Source organism: Aspergillus pseudodeflectus (genome assembly GCF_044049435.1).
Source record: "Aspergillus pseudodeflectus strain CBS 756.74 chromosome Unknown BJX68scaffold_7, whole genome shotgun sequence".
NCBI classification, from domain to species: Eukaryota; Fungi; Ascomycota; class Eurotiomycetes; order Eurotiales; family Aspergillaceae; genus Aspergillus; species Aspergillus pseudodeflectus.
Window position 1 is genome coordinate 96,424 of NW_027263783.1, and position 18,371 is coordinate 114,794.

The 18,371-nt window shown below is 52.4% G+C and overlaps 8 protein-coding genes across 8 annotated transcripts; 5 read left to right on the forward strand and 3 right to left on the reverse strand.

Annotated features, from left to right (window-relative positions):
• Positions 1 to 118: 118 nt before the first annotated feature.
• Positions 119 to 1,579, forward strand: BJX68DRAFT_253144 (Zn(II)2Cys6 transcription factor; the record flags this gene model as incomplete). Its single annotated transcript, XM_071042676.1, has 2 exons — positions 119 to 169; positions 209 to 1,579. The coding sequence occupies 2 exons, from the start codon at positions 119 to 121 to the stop codon at positions 1,577 to 1,579; spliced, it is 1,422 nt and encodes a 473-aa protein (XP_070902597.1).
• A 1,291-nt stretch (positions 1,580 to 2,870) lies between these two features.
• BJX68DRAFT_263275 (uncharacterized protein) lies at positions 2,871 to 3,842 on the reverse strand (the record flags this gene model as incomplete). The annotated part of the gene is made up of 4 exons (XM_071044647.1): positions 2,871 to 2,899; positions 2,960 to 3,071; positions 3,124 to 3,423; positions 3,495 to 3,842. The coding sequence occupies 4 exons, from the start codon at positions 3,840 to 3,842 to the stop codon at positions 2,871 to 2,873; spliced, it is 789 nt and encodes a 262-aa protein (XP_070902598.1).
• A 1,205-nt stretch (positions 3,843 to 5,047) lies between these two features.
• On the forward strand, positions 5,048 to 7,327 carry BJX68DRAFT_263276 (uncharacterized protein; the record flags this gene model as incomplete). Its single annotated transcript, XM_071044648.1, has 1 exon — positions 5,048 to 7,327. The coding sequence occupies one exon, from the start codon at positions 5,048 to 5,050 to the stop codon at positions 7,325 to 7,327; it is 2,280 nt and encodes a 759-aa protein (XP_070902599.1).
• Positions 7,328 to 9,153: 1,826 nt separating this feature from the next.
• BJX68DRAFT_263277 (S-adenosyl-L-methionine-dependent methyltransferase) lies at positions 9,154 to 10,611 on the forward strand (the record flags this gene model as incomplete). Its single annotated transcript, XM_071044649.1, has 4 exons — positions 9,154 to 9,372; positions 9,435 to 9,962; positions 10,034 to 10,362; positions 10,449 to 10,611. The coding sequence occupies 4 exons, from the start codon at positions 9,154 to 9,156 to the stop codon at positions 10,609 to 10,611; spliced, it is 1,239 nt and encodes a 412-aa protein (XP_070902600.1).
• Positions 10,612 to 10,716: 105 nt separating this feature from the next.
• Positions 10,717 to 12,096, reverse strand: BJX68DRAFT_229393 (uncharacterized protein). Its single transcript, XM_071039025.1, has one exon. The coding sequence runs from the start codon at positions 11,713 to 11,715 to the stop codon at positions 11,185 to 11,187; it is 531 nt and encodes a 176-aa protein (XP_070902601.1). The 5' UTR covers positions 11,716 to 12,096; the 3' UTR covers positions 10,717 to 11,184.
• A 254-nt stretch (positions 12,097 to 12,350) lies between these two features.
• Positions 12,351 to 14,438, reverse strand: BJX68DRAFT_229395 (serine/threonine-protein kinase). Its single transcript, XM_071039026.1, has 2 exons — positions 13,072 to 14,438; positions 12,351 to 13,013 (listed from the first exon to the last, which is right to left on the reverse strand). The coding sequence occupies exons 1-2, from the start codon at positions 14,185 to 14,187 to the stop codon at positions 12,879 to 12,881; spliced, it is 1,251 nt and encodes a 416-aa protein (XP_070902602.1). The 5' UTR covers positions 14,188 to 14,438; the 3' UTR covers positions 12,351 to 12,878.
• Positions 14,439 to 15,275, forward strand: BJX68DRAFT_229398 (uncharacterized protein). Its single transcript, XM_071039027.1, has one exon. The coding sequence runs from the start codon at positions 14,681 to 14,683 to the stop codon at positions 15,179 to 15,181; it is 501 nt and encodes a 166-aa protein (XP_070902603.1). The 5' UTR covers positions 14,439 to 14,680; the 3' UTR covers positions 15,182 to 15,275.
• Positions 15,276 to 15,904: 629 nt separating this feature from the next.
• BJX68DRAFT_263280 (uncharacterized protein) lies at positions 15,905 to 17,379 on the forward strand (the record flags this gene model as incomplete). Its single annotated transcript, XM_071044650.1, has 5 exons — positions 15,905 to 16,048; positions 16,093 to 16,200; positions 16,262 to 16,659; positions 16,713 to 17,112; positions 17,212 to 17,379. The coding sequence occupies 5 exons, from the start codon at positions 15,905 to 15,907 to the stop codon at positions 17,377 to 17,379; spliced, it is 1,218 nt and encodes a 405-aa protein (XP_070902604.1).
• Positions 17,380 to 18,371: the final 992 nt, after the last annotated feature.

Sequence of the window (18,371 nt, forward strand, 5' to 3'; positions counted from 1 at the left end):
GACACGAAGCAATGACCATATATCAAAATGCAGCAGCACTCCTACATCATAGCGTTCGATTCCTCCCTGAAATTGGGACTATCGAGTTATAGCCCGTCATATCCGTCATTTACCATCCATGGAACAACGCAGGACCGTCCAACAGCAGCATGCGGCGATACGTCCCATCGTCTTTCTTGGAGGACAGGCGACACAAACGCCGATGCAGGGTACAAGAAAGCTCCGCGAGAGCTGCATTTCCTGCTCCAGATCCAAGGTCAAGTGCGACAAGCAGAAGCCCACCTGCGGTCGATGTTTCCGTCGTGGCCTGCCTTGCGAGTTTATGGTCTCCAGACGGACCGGCCGGACACGCGTCATTGGCGTGGAGAAGCCTCCATCAAGTACAGCAAGGGCAGCACAAGCTCAGCCCACAACATATCAACCACCCGCAGGCCTCCTGGCGTCGCCGATTGCTACCAGCTATGGCGGTATCACCTCCGGCCAGGCTCAAGCACGCTGTAGTGCGGACAGCTGCAGCGGCCTGCACCACTGCCTGCCTGCCACCAGCCCACGTACACCGGCCAATACCCTCAGATCCTCCCCGCACTGCACGCATCTTCTTTCCCCTCCTGACGATACCGACTTGTGGACTTCCATCCTCTCACCCGATGCCTCGAACACGTCCCATATATCGTCTCTTTGGTCATTAGGTACAGATATGGCACAGCTCGATGCCCTCTCGCCCTCGAATCTCAATGACCTGGATACTATGAGCTGCGAGGTTCCTTTTAATGGCTCAGAAATGCTGTCACTCACCGATCCGTTGTTCACTTCACTCATGGAGGGAATGGAGACATCCGATTCTGTCTTGAATACGGCGTCTCTAATGCAGACTCAGAGCTGCTGTTTTGTCACTTGTCTGGACCTCTTACGGGGACTCTTTCCGAACGCCCATGCCGGATGTGAACAGTCAAGCCAGGTCGGACTGACTAAGGTCTGCACCATCGAGTCGGTCATTGAGGACAACAAGCAAACCCTCGAGACCTTGCAGGCTGTTCTTGAATGCCAATGTGCGGATGATGAGTATGTGGTTTCTCTTGTTTGTCTGATCGTTATCAGGGTCCTTGGATGGTACATCGCCGTGGCTCGAGATCCACCACGATACCCACAAGACAAAGCGTTCAGCAGCACGAGCAGCGAGGGAAGTGACCTCGACAGCCGTCGCCCATCCGTATCGACCTCTGAGGAGCAGGTATTGAATCTGCCTCCCCTCATAGGCAGTTGTTTCGTCGATAGCCTCCAACAGAGCCGAATGGCGGCGCAGCTCGTGCTGGGAGAACTGTATCGAGTGCAACAGGTCGTATCCCTCGTCGGAAGCCGGCTAGAGCATACAGGGCACCAATTCATTGGCGACGACTTTTGTGGGAGTACCAGCCAGCTCTCGAGTAGTCTACTAGATTCATCAGGCCGAGAGCGGCCAATGGCTGGGACGGCAACGCCCAGTTTGTCATCCTCCACGTTGAGCCACCTGGAAGAAGACGTTCGAAATCGACTACGAGCTGTCGCCTCGGGAATAATTGACATTCTTCGGCAAGGATGAGGGCTGTGTACTTCGGTCGTCCGGTTGATAGCCGTCTTCCTAGAAACCTAGTGCTCGGGACAGGCGTCCATAGCACTGGAAGGTCTGCTCTAGTGTCTGGCAGGGAACCGAAAAAAGAAAGCTCGCCGCCCGAGTAGTGCCAGTGTCAAAGATGCCCGGCCGATTCTTGCATTTACATGTATACCGATTTCATTGCTTTGCTGGCTGGCCGAAGGATTCCGGCAGCCTCCTGTATGATTCTCCCGACTCTGCGAGCAGGTCGCTCAATCAGAGGTGGCAACATCACTCGTTATTTAGACTCGTTGCAGCAATCCAGCGTGGACCTGTCTGAAATGCATTACCAATAAAGCTCATGTACCTATGGCTCCTGCAGTATCAGGCGATTGCAATGCTACTTATTTTGAAGCACGTTGTGGATACAATGACAATATGGAGACGATTGATTCCTAGACTAATAATATCGGATCGACTTACGGAAGAAATAAAGCCCACTTGGCCTTCTTCATGTAGACGCAGAATACCGGCTCGAAAGACAAAGATAATTACGACGGTAATGTCCGCGACCTCCCCCTGCCCCGACTTCGGCGACTGTATCCATTATTATGCGTACCGACCATACCCCCGGCATTTTCAATCCCATACCCAAGACCGCCAGACACAGTATACTGCAGTAGCATACACCACTTACCCCAGAACATCACCCGGGGCAAAAGGCTACACGAATTGCTCGACAATCTTTCTCGCAGTCATGGGCGTAGATGGCCCGGGTTGCCCGTGGAAGTAGGTCAAAGCGTGCAAGAGCCGGGCGATATCACTCGAACTCCATGGCTTTGAGTTTATTGCTACCCTGTTGTCGTGCACGGTTGGTGGTACTTCCCTTTCGCAATGAACCTCTCTGCAAATCGCATGGTCTCCGCCGCCGCAAGACACGACGAGCCCGAGGTGTGCCCCAGAAACCATCCTACCGCATCGATGAATGGGCCGGACAGTATCATGGTTGGCCCTATCGCGAGTCCTCGGCAACTCTCACTGCTAATATAGTGCGGTCGAGTCCACTACGTAGGTAACTGGGTGCCCGGCCGGTATCCTATCCGTAATATAGATTCCTCGTCCATGTTCTCACGCAATTCCAAATGGCTGTAGATTTCAGCCTGTGCCACTGCCCCGTGTCATCTGGGACAAATGATCCGCCCACACCCGGGCGTCTAGGCGAATTACTGCGTGGCATACATCCCGAGCCTACACTGTACAGCCGAGGACTCTCAGCAATGATGGCTTCAGAAATGTCCAGTTACCCATTGATTGCACCTGATATCTCGCCTGGGTATGAACAGGTCGATGTTGTATTACAGTGTAGGAGATATACTACAAAAAGCTCACCGATAATCTCTCCGCTCACCCATTCCGCTGCGTCCGAGGCTAGGAAAGCGACTACACGTGCAACATCGACAGGGTGTCCCAGCCGGTGTGGATGTGATGGCTTTGCGGGAGGCTGTACTGTTAGAACTAGAGGTAGTCTTTTAGGGAGGAGAGAAAGAGCCTACTTGATCACCGTCCTGATCGATCAAAGCATGTCGATGAGGATCATGCTCCTTTGGCTGGTGCTTCTTGATCTCCCCCGGGGCGACGGCGTTCACGGTAATCTTCTTATCTCCACAGTCTACCGCGAGGGATCGAACGAGGCCATCAACCGCCCCCTTGCAGGCGGAATTCACCGAATGTTTGTGGTGACCCTTGTGGGAAGCAGTCAGGATGATGCGTCCTTTCTCGCGGAGATGGCAGTAGGCCTCGTGAGCGAGGAAAAACTGTCCGCGGGTGTTCACGTGGAAGGCCGAGTCGAATTCCTACCAATGCGTTAGCTAGACCCTTTATCCATTTCAATGTCCCTGTGCAAAGTAATTGTCGGGCTACAGACCTCTGGAGTAACATCCTTGAGATGCCCAACAGAATGAAGTTCCACATTACTAGAGACAATATCCAAGCGCCCGAAATGTGCAACGGCCCCCTCAAGTAGCCTCTTCACTGCATGCGGGTCCCCGATATCCGCCTTGATTGCTACCGCTTCGCCGCCGTGGTGCTTGATATGGTGCAAAACCTTCTGTGCGTCCTCGTGGGAATGGGCGTAGTTGACGACGACCTTTGCCCCACGCTTGGCGAGTTCTATGGCGATAGCGGCTCCGATGCCGCGGCTGCCGCCTGTAACAAGGGCGACTTTGCCGTGTAGGCGGTAGGGGTCGGAGTGGTGATGGGTTGGTGTGGTCATATTGCTGTGTGGAATGGAGTTAGGCTGGCTGTAAACAGGTTAATGCGGGGGATGTGGGGTTGGTTACTCCAGAATCGAGATATATATAGCATGGTGCATAGCATGTGAAGTGGGACAGACGTTGGTCCTCCTCGGAGACCGAAAACCATGGATGCGCTTACGCTTGCTAAGTCACACTCGCGGACTATGGCTGCCTCGTTCAAGCTCCTTATATGCCGCGTCATCTGGACAGGATAACTCAAACTCAGCGACCCTCCTTCGGCCTCGGTACCGTCTCTCACCCCATAATGCAACACTACCAGATATGCCGCAGCCTCATATCACCTCGCCACATCTACCCAGCATACTGAAGGAAGAATGGCATTGAGAATCATGTATGAACACAACAGCACACTCTGAAACTTATTCACTTTCTATTAGCCCAATCTACCACTCCACGCCCCCTCAAGTGGCGTTGCTTCACAGTTAATGGCCGGTAGCATCACCCAAGGACGGGTACTTCGGGCTCGATGCTCAATCCATCGGCCGATCTTGGCCGATGCAAACGGCAGTCTAGTCACCCCTTTGAATTAGCATATCAGATCCGCGATGTGGTCTTTGAGAATGCAGAATGGCAAGGAGCATGCACACTTGAGTTTCGGAACGGGACCTTCTGGGTATGGTCAATCAATATGTGTAAGGGCGAGTGAAACCTACTGTGTCGTTGGGCTATGGTGGGAGCTGTAGGTTCTCCTTCATTCTTTGGTTTCGAATGGCACCTGCAAGGATACAGACACTATAAAGCAAATCACATTGAAGTCATACGGCACCAATGATTTTTGCACTACCATCAGGCTGTAGCGCAATCGGGATACCTAACCTTTGAGGGTAGAGGCGTAGCCTGATAGAAATACATCGACACAGCTTGGGAGAAGGTGACAGTGCGCGAGCGGGAGTCAGAGGATATAAGTTTTGCAACACCAAACCGAGGTATCAATGTCGCCTCGTATTCCTTGTCCTTCCAACGAATCCGATTCGCAGAGCGCTTGGGGACGAGTGCCACGTCACGCTGCAGGGATGAGCCTTCCAGCCGCAACCTCAAACTGATGCCAACCCTTCAACGTCAAGCATCTGGCACCTGCCGACAGCACTCTTCCAAAGAGGATATAGCACCTTCCCAGTATACTTCATCAGCCACAGAAGGATCCATCATCGCACCTGCCGCCATGTCTGTCGCTTTCACCCAGCAAGGGACCGTCGACTGGACCTCACTCGGTCGAATGCAGTTCTCGGCATCCATCGCCGTTCTTTCACGTCTGTCGTCCGCTGGCATTGAGTCGCTGACCGTTGCATTCGGCCAAGCCATGTGCACCCGGATTCCTCTTGGCGCCCACGGCGAGAAGTTCTTAATGGATAGCCTCAATAAGCTCAAAGCGTTCTCGGGATTTGGCGACCTAATCTGGTTTGGCGTTGGAGTGCGGCATGTTCTGCGCGACCTTGTTCAGACTTCAGAAGGGGCATCGCTGGTAGCGTTGTGTGCCTCACTCGCCGAAACATATCCACCTCACGTCGCGGCTTTGGTTGTCTACGAAATGGCCAAACAGCTAAAGGCCCCAAGCGAGCTATCGCCCTCGCTCGCCCAGTGGGAGGAGGTTGTCAAAACATGCTCCTGTGCTTTTAAAGAAACTACGTTTAGCTTACGATATGAGAAACTTCTACGGCTAGCAGGGCTCTCCAGTTCATGCTTATCCCGCGACATTAGCGACGGGTTTAGCTCCGGACATGCACAGGATATAGCGAGGTCGATTATGGTATTGGGTGATATCATGCGAGGCACAGCAGAGCAGATTACTATTCACGGTGGTCGTGGAGCATGCTGGCTCGCTACGTATGCGGGTCTGATCCTTGGCCTGAGAGTGGACATTCTGATGAATGGAAAATCCCGCATTGCAAACTTCGACGAGGGGAAGACGAAGGCCCAACTGTGTGTCCATGTGTTTGACACCGTCGTGATGGAGAACGATTTGCAGCATATTGGGAGCACGTTCACCGTGCGCCATGGCAGGGATTTCATTCAGCAGGTCTTCGGCACGTTTGGTGACGGGACAATGGAGGCAGGCAAACCGCCCTTCCTTGCTGGCACCGTTTCATGGGACACTGTGATTACTGATACATTCGGCGGCCATGGCCGGGATCTCTTGTCCCAGCTTAGTTCGAATAAAAAAATCGACATTCAAGGGGATATCATCGATCACTTGGTGCAGGTGGCACCATTTCGAGTCCTCTACGAGGCCAGTATCGTCAAGTTGATAACAATGCTTGGTGACAACAATGACTATGACACCGTAAATGACTATATGGCAGCGGTTGTGGATAGACTGCCCGAGCTTCGTGACTTCACGGCTAGTGGGAGCCAAGTTCGTTCGGCCGATATCAGGGACACAGAGCGATCGTTCTGGGCTGCTTCATCTGCCCTCCGCCGTAGATGCGGCTGCTCGCGATGCAAGGCCAATGGTACTAGTGATTCATTGACGATGTGTGCCGTCTATGTTGCATATACTATCGTCTTCCTGACACATCTTGTGGAGCGCTGTCAACTTCACTCCGACCTGCAGCCGAAAAGATTCGGAGTCTACTCTCTATACATGATCATGAGGGAGCAGTACGACAAACCAGGAACCCGAAAGCTAAGGATGGGGGAAATTGACATGTTTAGGGCTCTCTTTGAGCTAGGCATCGAGGGTCTCTTTACTAGTTATGTCGCCTTATTCACTGGCACGCGACCCTCGCACAATAGTGACCCAATAAGCCGACCGCAGTTATCCAATAAAGGATCCGCCTTCTCCGCAGGAGGCATCTACTGCTTTTTGGACAGCCTCAAAGGGCTGTCAATGAATTTTTCCCGTGCTTCAAAAGTCCATGTCGGCTGTGGAGTGATCGAATACCGCTCTCGGTTGCACACCTGGGTACTTGATCCGAGTCACACGGCCGTGATGTCTGCCACTTACCCACCGGATGCGGTAACACAAACCAATAATCTCGAGGAGTTGTGGAAGGATCTATCCTCGTGGCCATTGACACTCGAAGCCGTGGTAGAAGACACCTTTCGGCTCGTGTTTTACTATCGCATCTCGTCGCCAACTGCGAAGCGCTTGATATTTCCTGCAGCCTTTGTCCACGAATCCCTGGGCGCAATATCTCGGAACATGGCTCGCGCAATCTGGTGGACAGACACCAAATACAGAGGTGCAAACATACCAAGCGATATGACTTACGGCCTGGTCCGGGGAGAGGGGCACGTACATGCTTCCGAAACGGGAATTCTGCTTCGACCGCATATGGACAATCTCCTCGCGCAGTGTCTTGTTGCGACATCCCACGAACGACAAACAGTATTTGTAACTAACAAGTTGCAACTGGCGAGTATCCTGGAATGGTATGCGATGCAGCTTGATGAGGGCAAAGAAGGAGCCGGTCCGCCTCGATTGTTCATTATTTCTGGATAGCCAAGATGGGATAATGTGTCAGACACGACGAGGAACAGCCTCTATCTTGGGTTTGGCCCGTCAGAACGTGAAATATAAAGTACCATCATGTGATAATCTCATAAGGCTTGCGTGGTGAGAGAGAGAGTCGGTCCCGAGGGAGTTCTCACTCGGTCAATGTAGCATAAGGACCATGATATCCTCCCTGATCAACCTGGCCGACAAACCTCCTCAACATGCGTACTCTGTTCTCAAGAATGTTCACCACCCTCACTCTATTACCCGCGGGCTTAGTAGCAAGCAACTACAGCTATTATTCAAAAAAAAAAAAAAAAAAAGCCAGAGGACAGGTGAAGTAAACTGCACTGAATTCTCAGTCAGCCACATTTCTAAGCTAGATTTTACCCACAATATGTGCGTCTAGCCGGTGCCGATAGGCTCAGACACTGGTAAGCCCCATAGGAATGGGCGGCTTGATTCGCAGTAGCAATCCCAATGTCGAGGTAATTCCCCATGTGAGACCTGTGCCACCCCCCAAAGTTTCCACCAGAAGGAGGTGGAAAGCCTCCTATTAGTTCCTGGACTACGTCAGGCTAAGCTCACGGATATGACCTGCCAAGTGGACTCTTTGGTCGTCTCCTGACCTGCGACTGTTGCCTGATCCCAATCGCACACAGTGCATGAAGTCTGAACACGCTCGGCAGTGTTTCTTAGGATACGCCGCCTTGGCCTTGTTTGTTCATGAATTGGTTCCCCACGCAGCTTAACCTTGTAATATGGGCTTGGCCTCACATGGCATGCGCCAGTACTAAGAAAGAACGAACTTTTCTCATGAGATCCTACTTCGATTGCCTTGTTGGGCTGGATTGCCTACTATGGCAGTTCCAGGAACTTCCCAAGTCCGCCAGTGCCAAGGCTCCGCCCAAAAGCCTGTAAATACTATGTGGCGGTATGTCAATGTCTATGGTATATTTTGCGGGGCAGCAGCGTCCTTTGAGTATGGACTCTCCGTCCATGACCGCCGCTTGCTGGCGCGAGGAAGGCACACCTCAGCGGCTCCGGGGTTGCGCCTTCCGCAACAGCCCGGCCATGTTAGATGGGAGGAGCAACCAGTAGCCAGTCCTGACGACATCTTGTTCCTTCCTGTGCTAGTTTGGGAAGGCAGTTCTCCAGGTAGAACCCAAATTGCTTATTGAAGACCAACGCCCGGAAAGAGCGGCCACTATCCCCACGTGGGCTCCGCTGGGGTTCAAGGTTTGCTCCTACCTCTCCTGGTTTAGGCAGGCACGACTTGAATCAGTGTATGGGTGGGAAATGTGAGGATTTGAAGTGTACCTGACTCCAGCCGAAAGGCCGTTTTCTGCCTTTGATTGCATAGACAACGCCCTAGATCCAGCATAGTCTTACCATGATCTACGCCATGCCAGCAAACCCTGTCCTCCTCTCGCATCATCAGGTTCCGCGATGAGATTCAGCCCCATGAGACCGAACCCCATTGACATACCACAGTAGGGGTATTTTAGACACTAGTCCGCCCAACCCACTTTCCTTCTCAAAGTAAGTATGAATCTGGCGGCTACGGTTGGACGGGTCAGTCCCCATCTCTCACGGAGATGCGGAGCTGAACCCGCTAGCTGACCGCTAGCCTGCGGCTCCCTCGCGGACACCACCGAAAGACTGCAATCAGGCGCCGCTGGAGGATCCGTGCGGCCGCAAGGTGGGGTGTGCCTGTTAGCTGTGCTCGTGGGAAGGATTACTGGCGTACTTAATGCCGTTATGCCCTCGAGGTTTGGCGATGTGAGCACACACAGTATCGACCATCCGAACAACCAAAGACGAAGCAAATAATGGCAAGCGACGGGCTCTTAGAAAAGGTCAATGCCCTCGAGGCACAACTACAGAATGTGAAGAGCCTCCTGACTAGTCATAACGCCGAGGCAAACGGTAGCGCAAGTCCGGCTTCGGACAAATTAGCAGCGGCGCGGCTTGAACTCCTCGAACTGGCCAACAACCTTGAATACGCGGCCTTGGGCCCAACTGAATGGCTCAAGGCGAGCTTCGCAGTCGTAAGTCTAAGGCTCTCCTCCATTCCCCAACCAAGGATTTACTAACCCGCTCACCAATGCAGACAAAATACGACCACCTAGCCTACTACACCCTCTCCCAATTCCCCATCCATGAACACATCCCCCTAACCGGCTCAATCACATACGACGCCCTTAGCACCGCGAGCGGCATGCCGCCCTCCCCATTGAAGCGCGTCCTCCGCCACCTCATGCTCAACCACCTCTTCACCGAACCGAAGCCCGGCCACGTCGCGCACTCCGAGGCATCGCGGATCCTAGTCACAGAGCCCGGGATGACAAGCTGGATGGAACATAACTACGATGAGGTGTTTCGGAGTTTTGGGTTCTTTCCCGAGGCGTTGAAGAGAGGTTCGTCGGGGGTTGCCGACGATGGACATCCCGGGAAGACCGCGACTGCGCTCGCGTTTGCTCAGCCAAATGGGTTCTTTGGCGGGTTACTTGCGGAGGAGCCCTGGCGGGCCAAGAGGTTCGCGGAGGCGATGCAGGCGATGACGAGGGGGAGTCATGATCATTCGCATTTGGCGAATGGGTATGATTGGGGACGGTTTGGCGGTGGGCTTGTTGTTGATGTAAGTCTGCATCTTCCCTTGTTTTTTCTGCCTGGCACGGGGTCTCATGCTCATGCTGTTGCTCTATCAAGGTCGGCGGCTCCTCCGGCTTCCAAAGCATTGCTATCGCCACCGCGCACCCTGAGCTCCGCTTCGTAGTGCAAGACATCGAAGACCTCAGCACAAAACTCGAAGAGAACATCTCCACCTTAGCCGAGCGCCCAAAGATCACCTTCCAAGTGCACGACTTCTTCAAGCCGAACCCCGAGACCAGTGCAGACGTCTATTTCCTGCGACACATTATCCACGATTGGTCCGATAGCTACGCGAGCAAGATCCTGCGGAATATCGCGAGTGTGATGAAACCGTCTGCGCGGATTGTGATTATGGATATAGTTGTTCCTGAGAAGGGGGTTTTGCCGTGGCATACGGATCGGATGATTAGGTATGTTGATTTGCCTTTTCGTTTAGAAATGCTGGAAGGAAAGATTGGACTAACATTAGTAGCTTCCTGGATCTGCAGATGATGGTTGTTGTGAACGGGAAGGAACGGAACCGGCAGGAGTGGGATGAGCTGCTTGCATTGGCTGATCCACGGTTGAGGATTTTGAGCGTCAAGCAACCGCAGTATAGTGTGGCGAGTATTATAGAGATTGGTTTGGTGGAGTAGAATGAATGAGCGGATATCTCATACAAGGTAGACTAGAAATAGGGAGACCAAAGGCTGTTAGAGTCGTTAATGCGAAACGTTTTGCACGTCATTTGTGGGGCAAATGTATCTCGAAATTCAACGTCTATGGACCAAGGCCCTCTGTAGATAGCTAAATTAACGCATAACCATTAGTCAATCAAGGCATGAGTGGCGGAACATCGAAATCAAGCGCCTCAGTATTCAGGCACAGCACGGTATCAATCCATTCATCGAAGCCATTGGTAAAGTCCTCGCCGGGGTCAGGCGCGGTCTCCTTTTCATGCTCCCAGAAGACGACTTGGTGCTGGGACTAAGGGACGGAAGCAGAGTGAAGGGCGTCCGCTACCACGCAAAGGAGAGAGCGAAGCCGGGACGAGGCTCCGAGTGCTCCGAGTGCTTCTTCAAGGAGCGCGAGTGTCGACTTGCCCCGATCAGCTTGTCGCTGGTTCGTATCGTGATCGGAAAATTTACGGATGGAGATTGTGTTGTGGAGATCCTTCGCAACACTCCTATCAGGCAAGGCCAAAATGGATGGAACTGTGTCTCGTGGGTTCAGGAGGCTTTGGGAACGCTCAGGGCCGATCCAGAGGCACAGGGACGAATGTTACCGACTGGGCGAAGGTGCGCAACCCAGCCATGTGATACTGCGAGCGGAAAAAAGTCCAGTACCGATTCGATGGGCAGGCCAATTTTGATATGAGAAAGGTTCCAACGTTTGATTTGATGGAGTTGAGAGAGATTGTCATATAAGCCAAGGTGCCATGACAGGGCCGCTGAGATATCGCCAAAGTATTTTTGCCGCGTTTGTTCCATCTTGAGCTGCTCTGGCATTGGTTGAAGGAATTTATCAATCTCATCGACACAGAAGGAGTTTTGTGGGTTGACTTGGTGGGCAGAAGTGTACTCCCAATAGGACGGATACCAGCCAGCCGTCTCCCAATCGATCATACCAACGATTTTATCTCCGCGAGCCAGAATATCGAGGCTACTCAAGTCGCCATGTGTAAATACCAGGGGCCAAGACCTGTTTTGCTGCGTGATGAGATCCCGGACTTCGGCGTCGAGAGTAGGATCAAACTCCATGCCCGTCGTAAATGCCGATGGAAGTCCTGGGCGGTATTAAACGGGCCAAAGCGCAATGAGGACCCCGGTACACGGCAGCCATAGAGTGACCGGCCATCAACAGAGGCAACTCCCATGCCCTCTGGAGGCTGGATATCACGCATCTGAGCGATCAGGCCTTTCAATTGGGAAAGAAGTTTAGCCTTTGTCTCTTCGGTTCGTTTGACCCATCCATTGCCGATAATATCGCCCTTGATCCGCTCCATCACAATGTAGGTCGACCCAGAATGTTCAAATGCACATAGAATCCTCGGAACCGGGATTGTTGTATGTTGCGAGATGAACCTCATCGTTGATGCTTCGGACAGGTGGACCCCCGCCCGTACTTCACGCATAGCGTGTCTGTCAACATAAGGACATTGCCATGACCAGGTCTAATACATTTTAGGAGTTTGACCGCTAGAAGTGTCAAGTATCGGTAGAAGATGTTGTTCTTGACTGGCTTGGACACGTGCGACGAAGCAGGGGATGCGAAGTCCGACGGGAGAGGGCTTTTCCTCGCCGACGGCATTGAAGCGGAACCAGAGATGTAAACTTGAATTCAGTCCGTGTTAGTAGATGAGTCCCCTTCCCGCGCCGGTACAAGATATCCAGGAGCCATAATCATGATGGAGCAATAGATGAGAATGTTTTGGATTAAGGGGGAGATTTGGAGGTGGGCCTTCTTGCACGTGACATTATTATCAATGTAGCCGTAAATGTGGTTGTGATATCGACCAGGGAAAATGACTATATGAAGCTGAGAGCCCGCTTGGAAGAGGCCGTTTGACGATATCTGGGTCCCATGCAAAAGCCGTGTGGTTATTGTCCAGAAGCTCCACAGCCATTTGGCTATGGAGACTCATTCCTCCACGATCGAATTATATATATAAGTGTCAGGCGTTCTCCATGCCATAATGTAAATCACCCAGATCTCTGAGCTTTGAATTTTATAAACTACTCCAGGATGCGTCTTAATGATCACTAAGTAGTCACACAGAAATAGGATCCTGCAGTGCAATTGTTTCTAAATAGGTTTAACCCATTCTGAGGATCCACAATTGCAAGACTATCCCCTGATGACAGTCTCCAAAAGAGAGGAGACTCGAAAAAGGAGCCCTAATTGAAGGTATGATGGTTCTAAATCAGGAAAGACTGAGATTGGTAGCGTTACAACATTGGATATCCTGCAGCCATCGAGATGACAGAACTTCGGCCGCTGGAGGCCGCCCTTCAGGGTTGACACTTAACATGGAGTAGATCACTTTCCGACTCCCAACCTAGAAGCGGGCTCAGTTAGTTTCTCCCAGCCTAAGTACTTTCGGAATTTGAACATACCGAGCACATATCCTCAATAAAGGAAACCGTGCCTTGGAATTTTCGCTGCTCCATAAAGTCCGCAAAACCCTCGTCCAGTGGCGTCGCTACCCTCCACATATTCCTCCCCAGCCTCATCGCGATGTAGATTACCGCTGCAGCCCAGATGTCCGTACCCCTCGGGTCGAATTCCGCTTCGGTGAACTGCTCAGGCGAGATATACGGAGTGGACCCACAGAGGCCACTCGACATGTGTATCGACTCTTCACCGGGAAGTCTAAAGCATTCGGCATTGCCGAAGTCTGAGATCTTCAGGCAACCCCTCGCGGTGAGGAGGAGGTTCTCGGGCTTGAGGTCTCGGTGCGCGATGCCCATGTCGTGGAGATAGCTAATTCCGCGCATGAGCTGTTTGAAGAAACAGTCCGCCTCTGGTTGTTGCAGAAGACCGGAAGTGATAATAACGGTATGTAAGTCCCCGCCTGGGCAGTACTCCATGCACGCCCCGAGAGTGTCGGTACCGATCGGGACAAGCTCAAATGTCCGGATGATATTCTGGTGGTGTAGGGAGGAAGCGATGAGGAACTCTGATTGTAAGCGGTCTTCGTAGTGGTCGTTACTTTGTTGTGGCCCGCGACGGAACACCTTCAAGGCATAGTAGGCATCGATGTGGGGTGCAGCTTGGGTAAAGTGCAGAACGGCCAATACAGACTGGGAAGTGAAGGCGATGATATCGCATACTTGGCCGTACTTTCGGGGGATGGGAGATCTGGTGCTGGCGTTGGTAAGCCACTCGCCGGACTCGCCTTTTGTCCACTCGATCCAATCCGCTTCCGGGCAGCTGGAGACGGCGGGACGAAGGGTTGCTTTTCTTGATCGCTTGTCGCCCCAGAGGGCGATTCTTCGTTTCGTCTTTCTGACGGCGGGCAGGCCGTGACGATGACTGCGCTCCGTGGGGGCACAGCTCGTAGAGTTGTCTGGGGGCTTGGTCTGGGGTTGTTCTGCAAAACTGGACTGGGAAGAGGTGGAATCTTTAGTGACGAGAAGCTGACTCTTTTCGTTGTCCGGAACGCCGACGAGAACCTCAGGGTTCGATGGTCTCAGTATGCGGTGGACGAAGGAATGAAGGTATTTTGGCATTTCCGATCGGCCGACGAACTCGATGTTTGTCGGACCACGAGCAGGGATACGATATTGTCGTCTCAAGAAGTTGAGAAGAGGTTCAAGGATATAGCGAACGTTGATAGTGGCCGATTGCTCTTAATAGGTAAATGGCCATGTTGTTCTATAATGTCTGGTGGCGTGGTTCGCGGGGACGTGGGGGATGGCGTGATGAGTGAGTGGTCAGATAAAACCCTCAAACCAGGCGCGATTTGCTGGTACCAATAATGGCAGCTGTTGATCAGCACAGCCTTCACTTCGCATACACCTGCCTCGTAAGTAATCAGCGAAAGCCTCTATCCGCCGCATTCCAGCAAGAGTTCTTCCGTGCTGCAAATGGGTCTTGATTGGAAGAAGAAGCGGGAACTTAGGCGGATCACTCCCGCATCTTCGGGTTCTTGGATCTGGGGCTAGTCAACGGTGTCTTGCTCGATATATAATCCCCTGTGCATTTAGAGGACGAAGAAGAAGAATGAAGAGTTTAGCTGGTCCACGTAGAATGGATTTGGATGGTGCGCTAACGCCTTCGTTAGAAATGTTCAAGGGCGTGGTTGAGGATATCGTGTTCGAATTCCTAGCAAGGAACGACATCGGCGTGAATGTGTCAGACAAGGATTATGACGTCGAGGGCGTGACAGTTCTTGCTGTGCGGGCGTACTGGGGAGAGAGAGAATCTTCAGCAAGATGTTCCACCATCCGGGTGCTGACAGGACGAATGCTACTGTGCTGCAATTTCGCCATAGAGTGGGTGAGTGCGAACATAGTAAATAAACACCAATGCCCGCAGCTAGGAGGTATCATCCAGCAGGTATGGATAGCTAAATCCGGGTCTCATCCCGAGCCCCATAGTATGAACCAGCCAGCTCCGCTCCAGCTAGGCCAACTGGAGCTGCCATTGCGATTCGGGTACTCACTCCCGAATGTAGCTCCCCGCTTTCCCCTGGTTTGTTCCCCGATCCTTTGGACGCGCTAATGGCTTGGATGACCTATCGGTGTGCGCTTTTGAAGAAGGATCGAGTGCCAAGGTTCCAAGCCGCGGGACGTCGGTATCAGGCGAAATATCACGCTGGCCGGAGGTTTGTTAAATCGAAGCTCGAGACGAAATGAAGGTGTTGGCATTCAGACCTGCTAGTTGAAAGGGGCTGGCAACTCTGAAGTATGCCCGGTTCAGCTGAGCCATAGTAAGTATTTTCCCTTCTTAGTTTCCGCCAGGGAGTGTCTGGCCCGCACAGAACCCCAAAGGATTGGGATCAAACAACATGACGATAAGAGAGTTCCAGATTGAATAAAAGCCGGCCCAGATACAGAAGCCGAAGACCAGAGTTTGATGGGCCCGTCTAAGAACTTATGATTTTTGGCCTCGTGGCATCGAGAACCGATGGGCCCATGGGGTTGGACAGTGGCAAGCTCGTGAACAGGCTGACAGAAGTAACCTTCGTGGAGGAAGCCCGGGCACATCCGCCCCCGCGTCTCAGTAAGTTCTGTGGCGTCCCCAGGGGTTCGTTTGTGAAAGTGTCGCCTCGGCTGACTCTGCCAGGTCTGGACTCCTCGTTTAATAACAGCCACAGAGAGACGATATATGCCCTGGCTTAGATGCTCGTCACATTTTCCTCCTCGCCCCTCTCTCTGCTATATCACATATTGTCCCGCACCTGCCTTATGCGAATCTCGAGTCGCTCCCGCCGCATGTGCGAACATGGCGTATGACCCGCCTGTCTGTGCCATTGTTGCCATTGCCGTACTGGCTGTGGCCTGGATTTGCGTGATTCTCCGGCTTTACGTTCGTCTCTATCTCCAGCGCAATCTGGCTGTCGATGATATTCTCTCCGTCGCATCATCTGTACGTCAGCTAGATCTCCCGGTAGCTCGCTCTAATACCCTCAGGCGATCTTCACTGCTTTGGCATTGCGATACGTTATTGGTCTACTGCGCGACGGACTAGGGAGACATGACGCTGCTCTATCCCGATACACGTACGCTCGAGGAATGCAGGTACGTTGTCGACACCAATAGAGCAATACCTGTTCCAGACTCACCAGTGACATGACTATAGGCCGGCTTTACCTGTGTCCTCCTCTTCTTCGCAAGCACGTACCTTATGAAACTCTCCTTCATCTATACCCTCTTTCGCGTCGTCCAAAAGCGAAGCTACCGCTACGTCCTCTACATTCTCACAGCCACTGGCGGCATCCTAACGATATGCGTTGGATTCTGGACACTCTTCTACTGCGACCCGATCAAACATTTCTGGGAACGGCCGCTGCTGACTGTCGGCCCTGGGCATTGCAAGAGCGTCGCTAGTCTACGGACGGTCTTGCTTGTACACGCGGCTTGGATTTTGACGGCGGATCTTACGCTGGGACTTGTTATACCGAGTCTATTGCTGAATAATTTGCACATCCCGCTCGCGACCAAGGCTTCGGCGTGGATACTGCTGGGTTTGGGATCGGTGTATGTCTCCTTATTTCACCTTCCGACTCGTGTCGTTCTCTGACTATGAACAGGGCAAGCGTTGCAACGATCATCCGCATAATATACCTCCCCGGCCTTAGCGACAAGGACGCGCTGTTTGTCAACAACCCCGCAGTCCTCTGGTCAAGCATTGAAGTAGCAACAAATATAATATGCACGAGCGCGATGACGTGGAAACCCCTGATGGTGAAATGGGGCATCGTGAACAATTCGGTACCCTCAGGGTCCGGACGGCGATATGCGCAGGGACGAGGTTCGGAGGACCACCGCTCGCTTCCGATGCAGCCGAGTAGTGATAATAAGTGGCCCGTGCCGCAGAGCTGGGCAGTGAGGAGTGAGCCGAGTGCAAGTACGGAGATGATCCTCTATGCGGAGGAACCGAGGAGGGGGGAGAGGCCTGATAAAGATGAGCGGATACAGGGTCCGTACCATGTATGATGGAATAAAACTTGATTCCACTTTTCGATGCAAGCAGTAATCCACTTTGACTATATCCCGGTCTGTCCTGGGGGCTAATGTCGAGGTATCCAGGCTGGCCGGGATGAAGCCAAACTCGGCCTCGGAACGGTATTGGGCAGTGAATCGGGCTCCTACTGCCGCAATAGCGAAAACGGTTCCCTTTGGGCGAAGATCACCATCCGCATTTGCCTGGTATCACGCAATCCACTTAAAGGCCGAGGCAATGAGCCATTCTTCTGAGGAATGAAGAAGGGATATAACAATTTAGCGCTGGTAACACGAAGCTTACTACTTCACCCGTGCTATAGAGTTGTGGGAAGATCCAGAATTTGCCGTTAAAAGAATGGTGGTAAGTATACACAGTAAGCTGACTTGTTGGATGAAAAAATTTGCCCAGTTCGAAAGGCTAAATCTGCCAGTAAGTGTAGGATCTATCGTATCTGGTGCTGGCCGCTAACTGCTACCGTATAATTACATAGTCCGTTTGCAAAAAGTCGTCAGGCAGGCGGGAAGGTGTGGCATTGTGAGCTGACTACTTGACCTAAAAGGATCTGTTCGCACAACTTCCAGGGGCTAAGATCTGCTGATAGGTCTAGGATACCTTACTGGTGCCAAGGGCTCGCCCACTTTGGCGCAGTTGAATTATGAAGTTATATTCAACTCGTATATTCTGGGGACCCCATTAAACTTCGTTCTCTCGTTGGTCTTGTAACCTTGGAATACCTCTGGATGTTAGAAGGTGAGGCGGGATGAAGCATTAGAGGCACAAGATTCTTCAACACTTGATGTCTACGAAAGTCTGTTTTAGGTCTACACATCCCTCGGAAGGTACAAGATAAGCTCTCTTGCATATGCTGCCGCGGAGGCAGCAGCATAGCCATGCCAGGAGTCATTCTTGTGACTGTCGCAGTAATCTGCGATACCGCGAATCACCAGAGCTGGGAGGGTCCGAAGCGACTCGGACATTCCTATTGAATGGCTACGCCAGCCCATGCGAGTGCCGCTGGGGCGAAGCTCACAATGGCCGCACCCACGGCATCGTTGACAGCCAGAACCCGTTCACAATGCTCTCCGCACGCTCGCGGACAATCACTTCCTTACCACAGACCGGGAAACCTATTCGGGTTTGCGACAAAGCTTGAAGTTGCCTCAAGATGTGAACTTGAAGTTGTTAGCTTTCTGGGAATGGTGGAGCGCTTCCACAGTATTTAGGCAACAGCCCCTGGCATAGC